The 17,267-nt window shown below is 34.7% G+C and overlaps 1 protein-coding gene across 1 annotated transcript in view; it reads right to left on the reverse strand.

Moving 5' to 3' along the window:
• Window positions 1-17,267, reverse strand: part of Sycp2 (synaptonemal complex protein 2) — a 62,391-nt gene that overhangs the window by 34,908 nt on the left and 10,216 nt on the right. Inside the window, exons 7-17 of the mRNA NM_130735.1 lie at window positions 15,951-16,036; window positions 15,352-15,437; window positions 15,082-15,116; window positions 14,258-14,400; window positions 14,120-14,172; window positions 12,682-12,727; window positions 12,035-12,130; window positions 11,228-11,288; window positions 2,388-2,536; window positions 1,255-1,329; window positions 720-866 (exon numbers count right to left, since the gene is read on the reverse strand). Of these exons, the coding sequence (NP_570091.1) occupies window positions 720-866; window positions 1,255-1,329; window positions 2,388-2,536; window positions 11,228-11,288; window positions 12,035-12,130; window positions 12,682-12,727; window positions 14,120-14,172; window positions 14,258-14,400; window positions 15,082-15,116; window positions 15,352-15,437; window positions 15,951-16,036 (977 nt within the window). The remainder of the gene's footprint in view (window positions 1-719; window positions 867-1,254; window positions 1,330-2,387; window positions 2,537-11,227; window positions 11,289-12,034; window positions 12,131-12,681; window positions 12,728-14,119; window positions 14,173-14,257; window positions 14,401-15,081; window positions 15,117-15,351; window positions 15,438-15,950; window positions 16,037-17,267) is intronic.

The raw sequence follows: 17,267 nt of genomic DNA on the forward strand, positions 1-17,267 counted from the left end.
ATACTAAGCTGAAAATATTTTATAAATATTTAACTAACCAAAGACTACGAGTCATTGGACTCATAGTTTTCAGTATTTCATGAAGATAATGTTTACATTTACAGGTATTTAAAACTATTTTGAATGCTCTCAACATGTTAAGTACCCTTTAATGTTTTCCCTTATAAACTAATTATAGGAATTCAGTGCCAATGATTCTACTAAAGGGTCTGAATTACCCCATACCACTTCAAAGTGATTCCTAAATGTAACAGGAATTGGTAAGTAGAACTAGGGAATACAGGGAACACAAGTTTCAGAGAGTGACACATAAATAAAGTGCCTCAGTATATGAAGAAGAAAAGAACCTAAAAACTAAAGACATTTTAAGTTTGCATTTTATGTTAGAACCAAAACAATGAGAGAAGAAAAGCATAAAGGGGAAAAGTAGCTACTCTGTGTATCTCCAATGTAGGATTTACAAATGTACAGCATAATAAATGACTTGCTAAAATCCTTGTTTCTCTTCACATATGCAAAGACGGAACAACAGTCAAGACGCTGTATTGGTCACGGCAATGCTACATGCACTCTAGATGCTTCAGCTCCCTTCCCTTCAGCAATGGCTGCTCTGTGGCTGCTCTGTGGCTGGTCTGTGGCTGGTCTGTGGCTGCTCTGTGGCTGCTCTGTGGCTGCTCTGTGGTTGTTTAGTAGAGTAAATTGCTAGACACCGTATTTACCTCATCCTGGCTGTTTTTCCTGTCGCGCTGGCTGCTGCTGTTGTCTGGTTCTAGAGGGTTTGTAAGTTTCTTTTGGAGGTTAGATTTCTCTTTTAGATGAATGAGGTTTTCTTTGACTGGAGATGGTTGACTTTCTGGTACTAGAATCTGTTGGATTTATAATGGAGAAAATTCTACTTTGAAAAATAACAAATCAAAGATCACTATTTTAAAAATCACTATTTTTGAAGGCTTCTGTTCCTTTTATATTCACACTATCTTTCCTTACTAGGCATTTTCTAAGTTTCACCAAATAACCTAATAAAACAGCCATGTTTGCAAGCAAATTCTGTCACTCACAGTTATCATTTTTAAAATGATTCAAATTGTACTTTTCAATAATCGTTTACTTCTATAAAGAAATTACCATTACCTAAAATATTTTATTGCAGAACCATTTATATTGAGACCATTTGTTTTCACAGTTACCCTGTAAGATTGGCTTTTCCATCACAGTTATTTAGTGTTGAATAAACCGAGTAAGTCAGAGACATACCTGTGATCCACTTGCATCAAAAAGTACATGAATGGATGTTTTGGCAACTGAAATATCTTGTTTTCTGGTAAATTCCTAAAATTCAATTAATTCAAAGTGATGCCATTTTCTTCTACTTAGTGCATTTATTTTCTACCCATTCTTCCACAATTGCCAATTGTCCCCAAATCGTACATAATATGATACACATACATAAATGGTCTAAGTTAAGAACATTTCAATTACCTAGTACCATTCATTCTCAATTTTTCCATTTTGCTTTCTATTTGAGCGCTCTTTATGAATATATTATATCTTTGAATATTTTTTGAGACAGGCTCTTGCTATGTAGTTAGGCCAGCATTAAACTCAGAGATCCACCTGCCTCTGCCTTCTGCATTCTGGTATTAAAGGTGCATACCATCAAGCCTGGTCTGACATAAATCTTTTACAGTATCCAAATTTGTTAAGAGAGTATTGCCTCTCCCATGTCCCATGTATGTCATCATATTTTCTCAGTTAAACAGTACTTGGTTTGTCCAGACTTTCTTAGTACCTTTCTCCATAGGCTTTTTCAAGTTTCACCTCCATAATCCTGCTTTGCACTATAACCTTTAATGACTATTCTCTAGTTTATGTAATGTTTCCATAGATCAACTGTTTACTTCTATCATTTCTATAATTCTCAAAATGTTTAATATTTTGAAAATGTTTTATTTCAGTATTTAAATACATGACAGTTAACTCATCAAATGATCTCTGCAGCTACTGTCATGACAATGCTGCTGCCTGAGATTTTATTTTATAAAGGCATCTCGAACAATAGAACTTACTGAGCTAATAGGTACTCAAAGCTAATAGTACAGCTTTGCCGTGTGTTCTGCACATGTGCCATAGTGCACATGTAGTAGTCGAAGGACAACTTGTGAGATCAGTTCTCTCCTTCCAACAAAGGTGGATCCTGGGGTGTCAAACTCTGGTCTTCAAACTTGGTGTCAAAGTGCCTTGTACCCACTGGGCTATCTTGCCAGCTCCCTTCACAGTCTAATTTTAAAGAGGTAAAATCTATGCCATTTTAAGAGTCCCAATAGTTCCAAATTGAGTTTACAAAACCGTGATAATACAATTTGTTAAGTAAGGTTTTAAAAGCTTACCTTATACTTATTTCCACCAAAAAGTTTTTTAGTCACATTGGTGATTTCTAATGCTGCATCAAAATACAAAAGTAACTCTTTTCCTTCTTTTTTACTAATTTTTACTATATTTTTCAAAGTTAGAGTCAGTAGCTTCTTTGATTCTCTCACTGTATATAGAAAACAAAATTAATAATAATATATTAATCTCCATGATACTAGTCTATATACTATAAACATCAAATTCAGTCAAAGTTCAATTTTTTAAACTGTGTTTGCTCAACTCTATTACTAATTATAAAAACAAATCAGTCGACTTACATTTCAGCTTCAGTGTCCTCATCTATGTTACACAGTAATGCCCTAACTATTGAGATTTCTAGTTTGCAGGTCATAACCATTTCTTAAAATAGCCCACGAGCATGCCTGAGAAAGCTGCTTTCTTAAAGAAAAAGAAATAACTTGAATTCATACTTAGATTATTCCTAGATAGATATGCAAACAAAGATCTCTGTTATATCAACATATTGACTATTAATAACATTTTAATAAAAAAATCCAAGGTTTTAAGAGGGAGAAGGATACAGTCCTTATTCTCAAGGAACTTTTCAATCCAATAAAGACATACTCTATCCCAGTGTATGAGGCATCCACACTCAACACCTCAAGGATAGATGCATAGAAAGCCACCTAGAACTCATCAATCTGCCTGTATAGAGTAAATCCTAACACATGAGTGCTTCTGCCTGACTCTGCTGGGCTCCTGCTGTTGACTTTGAAAAGCCTCCGCATCTGGGAACATAGACTATACTTTTAGGCTAAAGGAAAACAGAACATCCAAAGTAGAGAACTTTATATCCACAATAAAGCAAGCAACTCTGATCTGCCCTAAGGACAAATATTTTCATGAAGAATATAGTTTTAAAATTCTTCAGGAAATGGACAATTTCCTAGACAGATACCAGGTATCGAAGTTAAATCAGGAACAGATAAACCAGTTAAACAACCCCATAACTCCTAAGGAAATAGAAGCAGTCATTAAAGGTCTCCCAACCAAAAAGAGCCCAGGTCCAGACGGGTTTAGTGCAGAATTCTATCAAACCTTCATAGAAGACCTCATACCAATATTATCCAAACTATTCCACAAAATTGAAACAGATGGAGCCCTACCGAATTCCTTCTACGAAGCCACAATTACTCTTATACCTAAACCACACAAAGACACAACAAAGAAAGAGAACTTCAGACCAATTTCCCTTATGAATATCGACGCAAAAATACTCAATAAAATTCTGGCAAACCGAATTCAAGAGCACATCAAAACAATCATCCACCATGATCAAGTAGGCTTCATCCCAGGCATGCAGGGATGGTTTAATATACGGAAAACCATCAACGTGATCCATTATATAAACAAACTGAAAGAACAGAACCACATGATCATTTCATTAGATGCTGAGAAAGCATTTGACAAAATTCAACACCCCTTCATGATAAAAGTCCTGGAAAGAATAGGAATTCAAGGCCCATACCTAAACATAGTAAAAGCCATATACAGCAAACCAGTTGCTAACATTAAACTAAATGGAGAGAAACTTGAAGCAATCCCACTAAAATCAGGGACTAGACAAGGCTGCCCACTCTCTCCCTACTTATTCAATATAGTTCTTGAAGTTCTAGCCAGAGCAATCAGACAACAAAAGGAGATCAAGGGGATACAGATCGGAAAAGAAGAGGTCAAAATATCACTATTTGCAGATGACATGATAGTATATTTAAGTGATCCCAAAAGTTCCACCAGAGAACTACTAAAGCTGATAAACAACTTCAGCAAAGTGGCTGGGTATAAAATTAACTCAAATAAATCAGTTGCCTTCCTCTATACAAAAGAGAAACAAGCCGAGAAAGAAATTAGGGAAACGACACCCTTCATAATAGACCCAAATAATATAAAGTACCTTGGTGTGACTTTAACCAAGCAAGTAAAAGATCTGTACAATAAGAACTTCAAGACACTGAGGAAAGAAATTGAAGAAGACCTCAGAAGATGGAAAGATCTCCCATGCTCATGGATTGGCAGGATTAGTATAGTAAAAATGGCCATTTTACCAAAAGCAATCTACAGATTCAATGCAATCCCCATCAAAATACCAATCCAATTCTTCAAAGAGTTAGACAGAACAATTTGCAAATTCATCTGGAATAACAAAAAACCCAGGATAGCTAAAGCTATCCTCAACAATAAAAGGACTTCAGGGGGAATCACTATCCCTGAACTCAAGCAGTATTACAGAGCAATAGTGATAAAAACTGCATGGTATTGGTACAGAGACAGACAGATAGACCAATGGAATAGAATTGAAGACCCAGAAATGAACCCACACACCTATGGTCACTTGATTTTTGACAAAGGAGCCAAAACCATCCAATGGAAAAAAGATAGCATTTTCAGCAAATGGTGCTGGTTCAACTGGAGGGCAACATGTAGAAGAATGCAGATCGATCCATGCTTATCACCCTGTACAAAGCTTAAGTCCAAGTGGATCAAGGACCTCCACATCAAACCAGACACACTCAAACTAATAGAAGAAAAACTAGGGAAGCATCTGGAACACATGGGCACTGGAAAAAATTTCCTGAACAAAACACCAATGGCTTATGCTCTAAGATCAAGAATCGACAAATGGGATCTCATAAAACTGCAAAGCTTCTGTAAGGCAAAGGACACTGTGGTTAGGACAAAACGGCAACCAACAGATTGGGAAAAGATCTTTACCAATCCTACAACAGATAGAGGCCTTATATCCAAAATATACAAAGAACTCAAGAAGTTAGACCGCAGGGAAACAAATAACCCTATTAAAAAATGGGGTTCAGAGCTAAACAAAGAATTCACAGCTGAGGAATGCCGAATGGCTGAGAAACACCTAAAGAAATGTTCAACATCTTTAGTCATAAGGGAAATGCAAATCAAAACAACCCTGAGATTTCACCTCACACCAGTGCGATTGGCTAAGATCAAAAACTCAGGTGACAGCAGATGCTGGCGAGGATGTGGAGAAAGAGGAACACTCCTCCATTGTTGGTGGGATTGCAGACTGGTAAAACCATTCTGGAAATCAGTCTGGAGGTTCCTCAGAAAATTGGACATTGAACTGCCTGAGGATCCAGCTATACCTCTCTTGGGCATATACCCAAAAGATGCCTCAACATATAAAAGAGACACGTGCTCCACTATGTTCATCGCAGCCTTATTTATAATAGCCAGAAACTGGAAAGAACCCAGATGCCCTTCAACAGAGGAATGGATACAGAAAATGTGGTACATCTACACAATGGAATATTACTCAGCTATCAAAAACAACGAGTTTATGAAATTCGTAGGCAAATGGTTGGAACTGGAAAATATCATCCTGAGTGAGCTAACCCAATCACAGAAAGACATACATGGTATGCACTCATTGATAAGTGGCTATTAGCCCAAATGCTTGAATTACCCTAGATCCCTAGAACAAACGAAACTCAAGACGGATGATCAAAATGTGAATGCTTCACTCCTTCTTTAAATGAGGAAAAAGAATACCCTTGGCAGGGAAGGGAGAGGCAAAGATTAAAACAGAGACTTAAGGAACACCCATTCAGAGCCTGCCGCACATGTGGCCCATACATATACAGCCACCCAATTAGACAAGATGGATGAAGCAAAGAAGTGCAGACCGACAGGAGCCGGATGTAGATCGCTCCTGAGAGACACAGCCAGAATACAGCAAATATAGAGGCGAATGCCAGCAGCAAACCACTGAACTGAGAATAGGTCCCCTATTGAAGGAATCAGAGAAAGAACTGGAAGAGCTTGAAGGGGCTCGAGACCCCAAAAGTACAACAATGCCAAGCAACCAGAGCTTCCAGGGACTAAGCCACTACCTAAAGACTATACATGGACTGACCCTGGACTCTGACCCCATAGGTAGCAATGAATATCCTAGTAAGAGCGCCAGTGGAAGGGGAAGCCCTGGGTCCTGCTAAGACTGAACCCCCAGTGAACTAGTCTATGGGGGGAGGGCGGCAATGGGGGGAGGGTTGGGAGGGGAACACCCATAAGGAAGTGGAGGGGGGAGGGGGATGTTTGCCCGGAAACCGGGAAAGGGAATAACACTCGAAATGTATATAAGAAATACTCAAGTTAATAAAAAAAAAATTCTTATAAGGTTTGCCCAAATAGGAAATGTCTTTCTAGTGTACATATATGGGATTTGCCACAGTAATGGCCTTTGGTGGTACTAAGAATTGGTAACTAATAAGAGTGCTGCTCTATTTCTTACTACAACAATACAACTAAGAATTTAAACAAGTCATGTGAGCTAATCTTAAAATTTCATATTTCAGAGGCAAAAGCTCATAGGACTTTAAAGATTATCCATAGGTTAATAAATCTTTATGGGATTTTACTAATAATTGTTTCATGCTTCTGAACTGTATTTTTCTGTCACTTATGAGTATCTATTAAATGAAGTGTTTTCTTCCACCTCAAACCTACAGCATTAGAATTATAATTTTGGATAATTCTTTGTACAAAGACTTGTCTATTGTGAGTTATGACCATCTATAGAGCAATACATAGATATTTGTTGTACTTTATCAATTTCTTTGATGAGGTTTCTGGTGTTTGCTCTGATGTCTTGAACTATCATTTACTTTGCTTTTTTAAATTAGTAATCTTACTAAAATTAAGAAACATCTTATTTAGTTCCTCACTCAGGTATCAACATGTTAGGTTTTAATAACATATCAAGATTTCATTATTTGATTCCAGTATGAATGTAATAATGTGCTTTACCTACAAAATCACTTAAAATGATTTTGTAATCTCTATATAAAATAAACCGATATTTAGTTTTCTCATTAATCACCATGTCATGGTGAACAGGGAATGAAGAGAGAGGACAAATACAAAATACATGAGAAGTAGGAATACAAGGAAGAGGGATGAGGAGAGGAAACAGCCAAGAATGGCTTTTGGCCTGGTTACATTAGACCAGAGGGTAATGATGCTTGCTGCCAAAACCCTGATGACCTTGAAACAAAAAGGCATCAGCACCCACATGGTGGAAAGAAAAAAAAAAAAAAACAACTCCCAAGTTGTCCTCTTGACTTCCACATACACCATGCCTCTCACATGTGCCCCCCCACCTACCTTCTGCTACAATTAAACGTGCAATAGAATTAGTCAAAGAAGAGATTTTTCAAGTTTTAAAGCAAAAATAGCTTCCTTACTGGGGTTAACCAAGCAGTTTTCATCATACACCATTAGTCAGAAAATAAAGACGGTACTCTTTAGGATATGATTATGAGAACAGTAGTACTCTCTGTACATTTGGAGCTCAGCTGAGAAATTAAAAAAAATAAATTGTAGTCACCAATGTCCAATATGTAGAAAATGTAAAGACATACACAGAGAGAAATTTTAATTAGAGAAATTAAGTATCTTGACAGTAAAACTTTAGAGATATACAGCAGAATATAACAAGGAAAGAAATTAATGAGAAAAGAAACTATATTAACTTTTCTTTCAAAATTGATTCACAGTTAGTAAATAGTAAATATACATTTTAAAGAACTGTGGACTTTATTCTCTAGGCAGTACAAGGAGATGGATGAAAAGGTATTGAGTTCTCCTACTAAGCTTTTCTTACCTGATTTCTCTGACTAGGACTTACTATACGCACGTGCAGAAATATGCTGTACCTCCTAATTATATACAATTATTAAGCATCATTTAAATATTTTAATTATTGAAAGAGTTGACTCTCAAATTGCCTAACTGGCCTCAATATAAAATGCCTCTTGAAACAGGCCAGTCCTAAGTACAGTCATTTCCCCACTTACAATATAAGCTAGATTTTGAACTGAATGCCTGGTGAGCTGAGCTAGAATTTTCTCTACAAAGTACAACTGTAGATGCCATAGCCTCTCAGGTTAAGACAGAAACCCAAAAGGTTCATAGTCAAAAAATTAAAATAACCACCTCTTTGGGATAAATTTACAGAAATTAAAAAGCAACATGAACCACCATAGCCCATACAGAGTCCTAAGTCCCTAACTCTCTCTCTCTCTGTATGGAGAATTCTCTCTTTTTGGTGGAGAATTACTCAGAACTTCTATAACTCTAAATACAATGTCAATAATAAAGTGACTTGACAGGAAATAAATACCAATGTATCTATCACTGGTATTAATAAAAGTAGTGACTTTAGAAAAAGGCTAAAGGCAATTCAGGTAAATAAAAACAGACAATTTCAAGAGGTAATTCTGTGAAATATATTTAGTGGTTTAAGACACAAATGAAAAACCGCCAAAATGTTGTATGGTATGAATATGGTGGTTCACTGTCAGTAATAACTCAAGTTGAAAATTCCTCATTTTGGCAATGCTGAATAATTAGTGGCAAATATCTGGCTCATAAACAGATTAATGTCTTCTCAACTTTTATGGAGCTGCTAAAGAAGGTTATTATAAAGGTGAGCTCAGGTTCTTCAAAATTACTTCCCAAATGACCTCTTCTGTTTCTTACCATGAAGCCCCTTTGCCAGGGGTTAAATGAGTACACTAGTAATTTGATCATGAGGCTCCCAGGTTCTACCACTACAAACCAAAATCAACTTTAACTTTTTCTTGCTACATATTAATTCAGTCACAGGTATTTTGTTAACAGGAAGCAGACCAAGACAGTATAAACTACTTAATGAGGAGAAATATGAATTTTTTTGCTGACATCAGAAACTAGATGAAAAGTTTGTTCTCTAAATTACTCTTAGTAATTCAATGATAGTTCTTATTGCAGAGAAGTTAGGATTCAATAAAATTGAAATTATTTCCTTAAGAAAGCTATGAGATTTTAGTCTCTGTGTGTACAGATAAATGCATGTGGGGGTATGTCAGCACAAATGCAGAGCATATACATAGAGGTCAGGAGACAATTCCCAACGGTGGGCTTTCTCTTTCCATCATGTAGGTCCTGCAGAACCAAACTCATTTGGCAACAAGTATCTTTAGTCACTGAACCATCTTGCTGGCACAGAAATTGAACCTCTTATACACTAAGGTTAAACACCTAAACTGGTGAGATTTTAGCCAACACGTTGGAAGTTTCTAAAGTTGAATTGATAAGCATATACCTTGGGTATGAGACAAGCACTGCACCCCCTAGTAATTGGCCAAAGAGAAGTAAAGCATAGATATACAGATTATACATTAATATTTACAGCAGCAGCTAAAATTTGGAACACTCCAAATACCCAAAAGTTCCCTGGGCATAGATTAATTAAGGTATAGCCATTTGAAGGAATACTAACCCAGCAATAAAAAGAAACTTGATACATGCCACATCGAGTAGCTAAAATAAATTTGAAATAACATAACCAGAAAATTGTTACATAGCATAGTATTCTATTTATATAAATTCTAGATAAACACACACCTATTTATCTCTTTTGAAGGAAGCAACATTGACTGTCTAGGGATCAAGTAGCAGAAGAGATAGTTTTAAATGAGCAAATACAGAGATGATTGGAAGGATGGGTGTTGACTAACTTCAATTACCGATGATGCTTTTATATGCAAAGGCACATGAAGTATCATTTGCCTGCTCTGCCTGATGAAGGGTGTCCGCCAGGCCACTTAGCTAACACAGCACTTTTACAGTAATGCACCACCTTTCCCCAAGGCACATTTAAGTAGTCTACAAGAAATCCACTTTTTATAACCTCTATTCATAATTGTGTTAGAAGCTTTCTCCATTTCATAAAGAAGAAATAGGGAAAGAAAAGGAGAAGAAAAGTCCATAATAAAACTATCATTATTTAAAAGCATGACTGACTGCTGGAACACTCTCAGGAATGTACACAGTGATGAGAACTAAACAGTTAACTTGGCAAGGTTGTAGGATACCAGTAGAAAATACCTAAAAATGAAATTGAATATTGTTTATCATCATAAAAGGCAAAAGGAAATATTTGAGAATAAATTTATCAAAGTGTCTATAAGACATAATGAAAAATATAAAACATTGTTTACAGAAGGACACAAATAAAGAAGAACTGGACCTCTATGAATTAAAGTTCTCCTACAATTTCTGTCAACCCAGACAAAAATTAACTGGATTTCATTCACATATTAAAACACAAAAGCCAAAGCCAAAACAGAAAGCCTCTGTGACTGAATGACAGATTTCTTAGGTCATACAAAGCAACAATTACACAGGAAAAAAACAAAACATAATGAAAATATCTAATTAACTAGACTTCAAATTTAAGGGCTTTTCTTTGATCTACCCTCCAAAATTATATAAAGCAAGACATAGACCAAGAATATGTTCATGAAATGTATCTATCAGAGAATTGGTATTCTAGAATACACAACAACTTCCAAAGTGAAAAGACAGGTCAGCAAAAGATGAAAAAGTGTTTACACAGATATTCTACAGAGGAGAGCACACAGCCAGAAAACTCATGTAGGAAAAGAACTCAAATGCAAATGTAAAATATGATGAGATATATGCCCTCTTAAGTGATTAACATATACCTTTACTTATTATGGCCTTTTTACTAGTCTGCTAGATTTTATAATTTTGTCAGCAGTGTTAGGTAACCTCTATTACAGGAATGGAGATATGAGAAGCTAAAATTTAATAAAACAAATGGGATGGAAATGTAAGGACCTTGAAAACACTGACATTAGACTGGTCAGACCAAATATTGCGGCTTTTAGACAAAGAAAAGTGGGGTGTGTGAGTATCTACAGATGTCTTGTTATGACAGGAAATAAAAAGAGAATTAGAGAAAGATGAGCTTCAAGTTTGGTACCTTCAATGTTGTACATATCAACTTTTTCTTCAGGCACAGTGACAGCTTCCCATTGGTGATCCTTAAATTTAAGGGGAAAAAAGACCTTGTGTATATATTTATTCCTGATTTAAAAGGTCAAGAGTCTCCTTATAATATCAGCAACCACAACAAGATTAGTTAAGTGGTGATCAACTCTGTCAGAATCTGGTAGTGATTTCATAATTCAAGCCAGATGTATGATGCCATACCAAATATGAAGTGATAGCTAGGAAGTAACAGCTTCAATATCTTTCCTCAGTTAACAAACAGGACAACAAGAAATATTCCACCTTGGAAGGTCTACACATGACTATGATACCATATAAAACTAAAATTCACGTCTACAATTCCCTCACATCTTCCCAGGAGGTTTCAAGCCTGAATAAAACCATTCGCTTCAATGTTACCTCTCACTGAGTGTCTGAATGTCCAGGGACCTCCCACAAGCTAAGCACTGTACCACTGAGCAACCTTCATGCTGTCTCTTCTACTGTTGATTCATTTTGTTCATGTGACCAATACATTTAAATTTTGCTAATATTTATTTCTGAAAGGTTTATTCTAAAATTAGTATTAAAATTTAGCACTCATTTCACTAATATAAAAAATCAAAGAAGTTTCATTTTAATTAGCATGGATAACATATACAACCTTAAAGTAAAAGCTAATATTAAAATCTATCAAAAGAATGACTTTAAAAAGTATATAAACATGTATTCTGAAAAGTCAATTAAAGAATGTCCTTCACATGTGTTTATACAGTGACACAAAGTGGTGAGAGCTTACATCATCATCTCCAGCAATGTAGAATGACAGAGTGTGGCTCCCGAGATTAAAATCAATCCAGAATTCCTCAAGTTTTTCATCTGATGGTATCTGCAGCTAAAATAATATATAAAACCAGTTTAAATTATGCTTATAAAACGTGGAAAATTATCACCAAGTTATAGTCATAACTGAACTATTATTTTTTTATTCTAGAAATCAGCAACACCCATAAAGTAGAACATCCCCTTGATGCTTTCAAGAGATAAGTGTAAGTAGATGAAGACAGCCTAAATGTCTAGCATTTAGATAATTTAGAACAATGAAATGCTACTTAAGTGCTTTACATAGAAATTAGATCCAGAAATCAAAAACCATTTTAAGTGCTAACAAAGCCTGAAAACAGTCTGAATACACTCATGAGTGACTGTCATCAATGATGCCTTTAATGGAGGAGGAAGGCAAAGAATGACAGCCTTGCTCTGCTCCCTCTCTGCTGAGATGAGCTAGTCCATTTTTCCTGCTGTCACTGTAAGGACAGGAGTAGTTAGCTGTACCATCATCTAAGTCTAGTACTTTAATATTTTAAAACATTGTAGTCCACAATCCACTTAACTTTTATATAAAAATTATCCAATAATTGAGGTTTGTACAAATTTAAAACTTACCTCATATTTACCAAGAAATGCTGACAAGCAAGGAAATGTAAAGACCCTAAAACACAAACAATTTAGGAAAAAATTAAATCAGCTTTCCAAGAATTAACTTGTTCAAGTTATATTACAAAACAGTGTCTAGAATCAAGAAGTTGATTCTTATAAAATTTTTAAATAATCTCTTTAATTCCATCTTGGAGATGAGGTCTCCGTTGTGTCTGAGCTAGCCTCAAACATAATACTCCTGTTGAACCTTGCAAGTATCTGAAGTAATAGGAGAAAAATACCAAGCCAGGCCATACTATTACTATTTTAAACAAAACTTTTTTAGAAATCTGTTTAGGTTCACTAAGGATACTATTTACTTACTACTTTGACTAAAGTAATTATACCAATTAAAAATATCATTTCAAATATGAAAAACTAATCCTAATTACACTTACATATTAATACAAAGGAAGTTCCCACAGTATTAGAATGTGTAAAAAGTAGGTAGGAATTATTGTTGATAGTAAAAGTGGCTAAATTCTTAGTCCATTTTGTGGTAAGATACGACTTAAAGTACTTTAGTCAGTCTCTACAACAAACGTAAGTGATAAGTAAGTGTCAGTATTCCTATCACACAGCTAAGGGAACTGAAGATTAAGATGACATAACGTACAGAACAGACTAGATGGGAGTCTATGATTCAAACGCAGGCAATAAGACTCACTGCATTTAGGCCTAAGCCATATCCTTTACTTCCTCAGTAAATAAAGCAAACATAACTTATTCAGAACGCTCCCAGGGACCAGGTATTACAGTACTCCGTTGCTCTGGGCTGGAGAGATGGCTTAGCAGTTAAGAGAATTTACTGTTCCTGCCAGGACAGCTGAGTTCAGTTTCCAGACCCTCATAGCTTCTTACCACCTTTTAACTCCAGTCCCAGGTTATACAACACTCTTTTATGGTTATTTCAGGATTGCATGCACATAAAGCCCAGACATACATGAGGGCAAAAACATCCATACACAGAAATTTTAATGATGAAATTTATATTTTCTATCATTTCATGCTTGTTTCTGATATTGAATACTAAAAATTCTACTTATGTTATTTATATATTTTCACTCCAGTATGTAGATGTATGGCCAGATTTTTATCATTCCTTAAACACCATATAATTATATACATACGATTCTGATACAGAGTAAACCAAATTAGGACACTTAGTTATTAATATGAGCTAATAAATAAGATGCATTTTCCTTCTTAATACAGAGCCGAATAAAGCCGTCAGGAGTATTTCAGGTTAGCAGTGCACTAGTTTATACTGTATGCTACATAAATATTGTCTTGGATAGATATCTACATATCTCACACTGTAATAACAACTGTACTCACGAACACTCATCACTGAGCTCCGCTCTACTTCCTCACCAACACTCGCTGCGCGCTGCTTCACACTTACCTTCTTCTGTCACCCAGCATGCCGTTTACCAAGTTGAGAAATATTCTGCAATCCTAGTTTTCAAAAACAAAAAAGGGTTTTAAAATTAAAAAGTACACCAAAAATCTTTACTAGACTCATTATTTTTATACTACTTACTGTTTCAAATTCACAGTCTTTAATTTTCTTAAATGCATTAGCAATAAAGTCCATTGAAAACCATTCATATGCCAGCTCCTGCCTCCGTTTTTCGGTAGTCATTCTACACAAAGCTTCCACAATGCCTACCTGTAATTCATAATCTTAAAAAAATATTAGTCAGCTTAGAGGTCAAGAGCCTAAACTTAATAAAACTATTTTGTAAGACATGAAAAATAAGAAACATTTTCTTATTCAATTGCTCATTTTTTTAAAAGTCAAAAAAAACCCATGAATCATCTAAGACTTTACCATTTCTTTATAATTGTACATTGAAAAACAATTTATACAACATATAACATTTTGTTATGTTTACATTTATATCAGAGTACATATTAAAGTCATATTTCATTTTATATATAAGGCACTAAATCAAAATTTAATCATAGGAATCTAAAGAAAAATCAAATTCTTTGTGGTAAATACATTGTTTAAAAATTGTCCATCAACTACAAAAATATTAGAAATTATCATTTTAATAAGTCATTTAAGAAAAACTTCAGCACAAGAATTTCCAATGTATAGGAGCATTAAGCTATCATTCCTAACTATCACTAGGTAGGCACACTTACATTTATCTAATTTTTGTTATCAGGACAAATTATTTGTTCCTATATATCTCTTTATTTTTATCAATTAAAAATTCTTCTTTTAGTTTAAATAAACAGATTGTAATTCCTTTGGTGTATTCTGGTAATGTAACATGAAATCTAGTAACTTTGTCAAATGTATATATAACATTCATAAATTTAAAGTGATTTCAAATCTTGGAAAGACATACTTACCTCCTACATCTAAAATCCTTTCTCCCATATTACTCCTGTGAATTAAAATAAGAAATTATGTACTAAACTAATATCAATTAGATAGAAAGCCCATTCTGTTTTGGAAAAAATACAATTGGCTAGTATAACTGACTTTTGAAGAAAATATAAACATCGTATTATATAAAAATTTATAAGTTTGTCAGATTCCATTACTTAATGCAAATTTGTGATGGCATGCTTCTTACAATTCTTAAGCAATTTATCAGAATAAGTTATTAAAATTATTACATGAGAGTTAATATTTCTTGATTACAAAGTATTTTGTTGGCATCTTGAGGTATTCTGTCAAGCATCAAATTCATTTTTTTTAAAGCCTGAAAGAGAAAAAAGAGTCACTGTTTTCTAAGAAGCACTCAGAGAAATAGACATGAACTTAAAGTTCTAAGTAGGGAATGGAAGTCCAATGTAGGAGGAACACCTAGTCTAAAGTGCACTTCAGCACAGGATGACTCCTTTACTGATGCTTTCTCACCCACTGTGAAAAACGCATAACTCTTCTAAGACTTAAGGGAACAAACACAAGGTTACCTGTTTTTGTTCTTATGGTTATGCATATGCATGCACATATACAAAACTACATGCTATATTGGCATCTACATTCTAGAAAACTCTCAGTACCTTGGCAGTATAGGTTCTCACATTAGTGATATACATTCATAAATCTATGCAGTTATAGATATTGAAGATTTAAAAATTACATTGTCAAGCAATGAATTACTCAGAAACAGAAATATACCCCATGAAATTAACTTAAGAAACTTAGTCTAAGATAAGTTACTTCATTTTATCATTTACTTTTTCATTTTTAGGTCTGAAAAAAGAGTTACCTCTTGCTGAATGCAAAAATTCACTCTTGAATCAATAACCAGGGCACAGATGTGAGGTATGAAACTTTCCAATACTTGGTTTTTACCTGAATAAATTGTTAAATTGTTGACATGTTAATTTTAAATATATTTGACAATCATTTATTATCTGAGGTATTTATATAAACTGTCCTCATTAATTTTTAGTTATACTTCAAACATTCTTTTATATAACAAATCAACATTTCTTATCATCATGAATCTCTAAGTGACTTGAGGATTTGACTTTCAGCCAAAACCTCTTAGTTATTTGCTGTTGATACCTGCTAGGAAGTGTGTTTTTTTTTTTCCCCAATGAATGTTATTGGATATTATTAAGCACTCCAGGGCAGGCTCTATGCCCAGAAGTAGGTTCCTAACACAAAATGGACCCCATGAATTGTTTTGTTTTGGGGAACTTTTTGTTTTGCATTATTATTTTTCTTGAGGGAAGGAAGAAGGGGGGAAGAGAAAAAGAAAAGCATAAAGATGGGGTGGATCTGGGAGCAGTTTATGGGGGAGAAAACATGATCGAGTGTATAGAAAATAAAGTCTATTTTAAAAATGGGTCATCAATACTAAATATATTCAGAGAAAATTGCATTTCAAAACAAAATTGAAAAATTTTAGCAATGGGACTACTGCAAAAGCAAATTACAGCATTTCAAAGTGACCATACTCAACTAAAACAACTCAGATGAAAAGCTATAATTTACTTTACAGTAGGAGGGCTCAATATAATGCTAGCACTCTTAGGATTTCTTTCCTGAGAATTTAAATTGTTAATTGCAAAAACACAATCAATGAAAAGGTAATATTAACTGTTATTTAGATAATTAATTTGTTTAACACATTTTGACTTTGAGAACAGTAAATAGTTGTAAGTGATTCACCAGCCTCTGCTACCAATCATGACAACATCTCCAGAGAGAAGAAATAAAGTAACCTGCACCTGGTCAGTTAGCACAAAATATATGCTGTCCATAAATGAAAGATAACAGGCTGTATCATGTTCTGCATCCTCTTGCTACTGAGAATGTTGTTCCATTAGCTCAAAAGCTGACAACTACAGCACACAATTTTGAATATTTTGTAATGCAGAACCAGCTCTCAGCAAGAATTCTGTAAAAAAAATCTATCCCATTTACTGGCATAGTACCAAAGGTGAACTTCATTCAATATAATCTTAGTCCATCAGCTATGTATATTTTTAATCACAAATAGCACCTGAGAATTCAACTTGTCAACCACACAGCAGACAAATGGCCCAGCACTGGCAAACTCAAAGCCAAACTAAAA

The sequence above is a fragment of the Rattus norvegicus genome, chromosome 3, assembly GCF_021556685.1.
Source record: "Rattus norvegicus strain SHRSP/BbbUtx chromosome 3, alternate assembly SHRSP_T2T, whole genome shotgun sequence".
In the NCBI taxonomy this organism is placed as follows: Eukaryota; Metazoa; Chordata; class Mammalia; order Rodentia; family Muridae; genus Rattus; species Rattus norvegicus.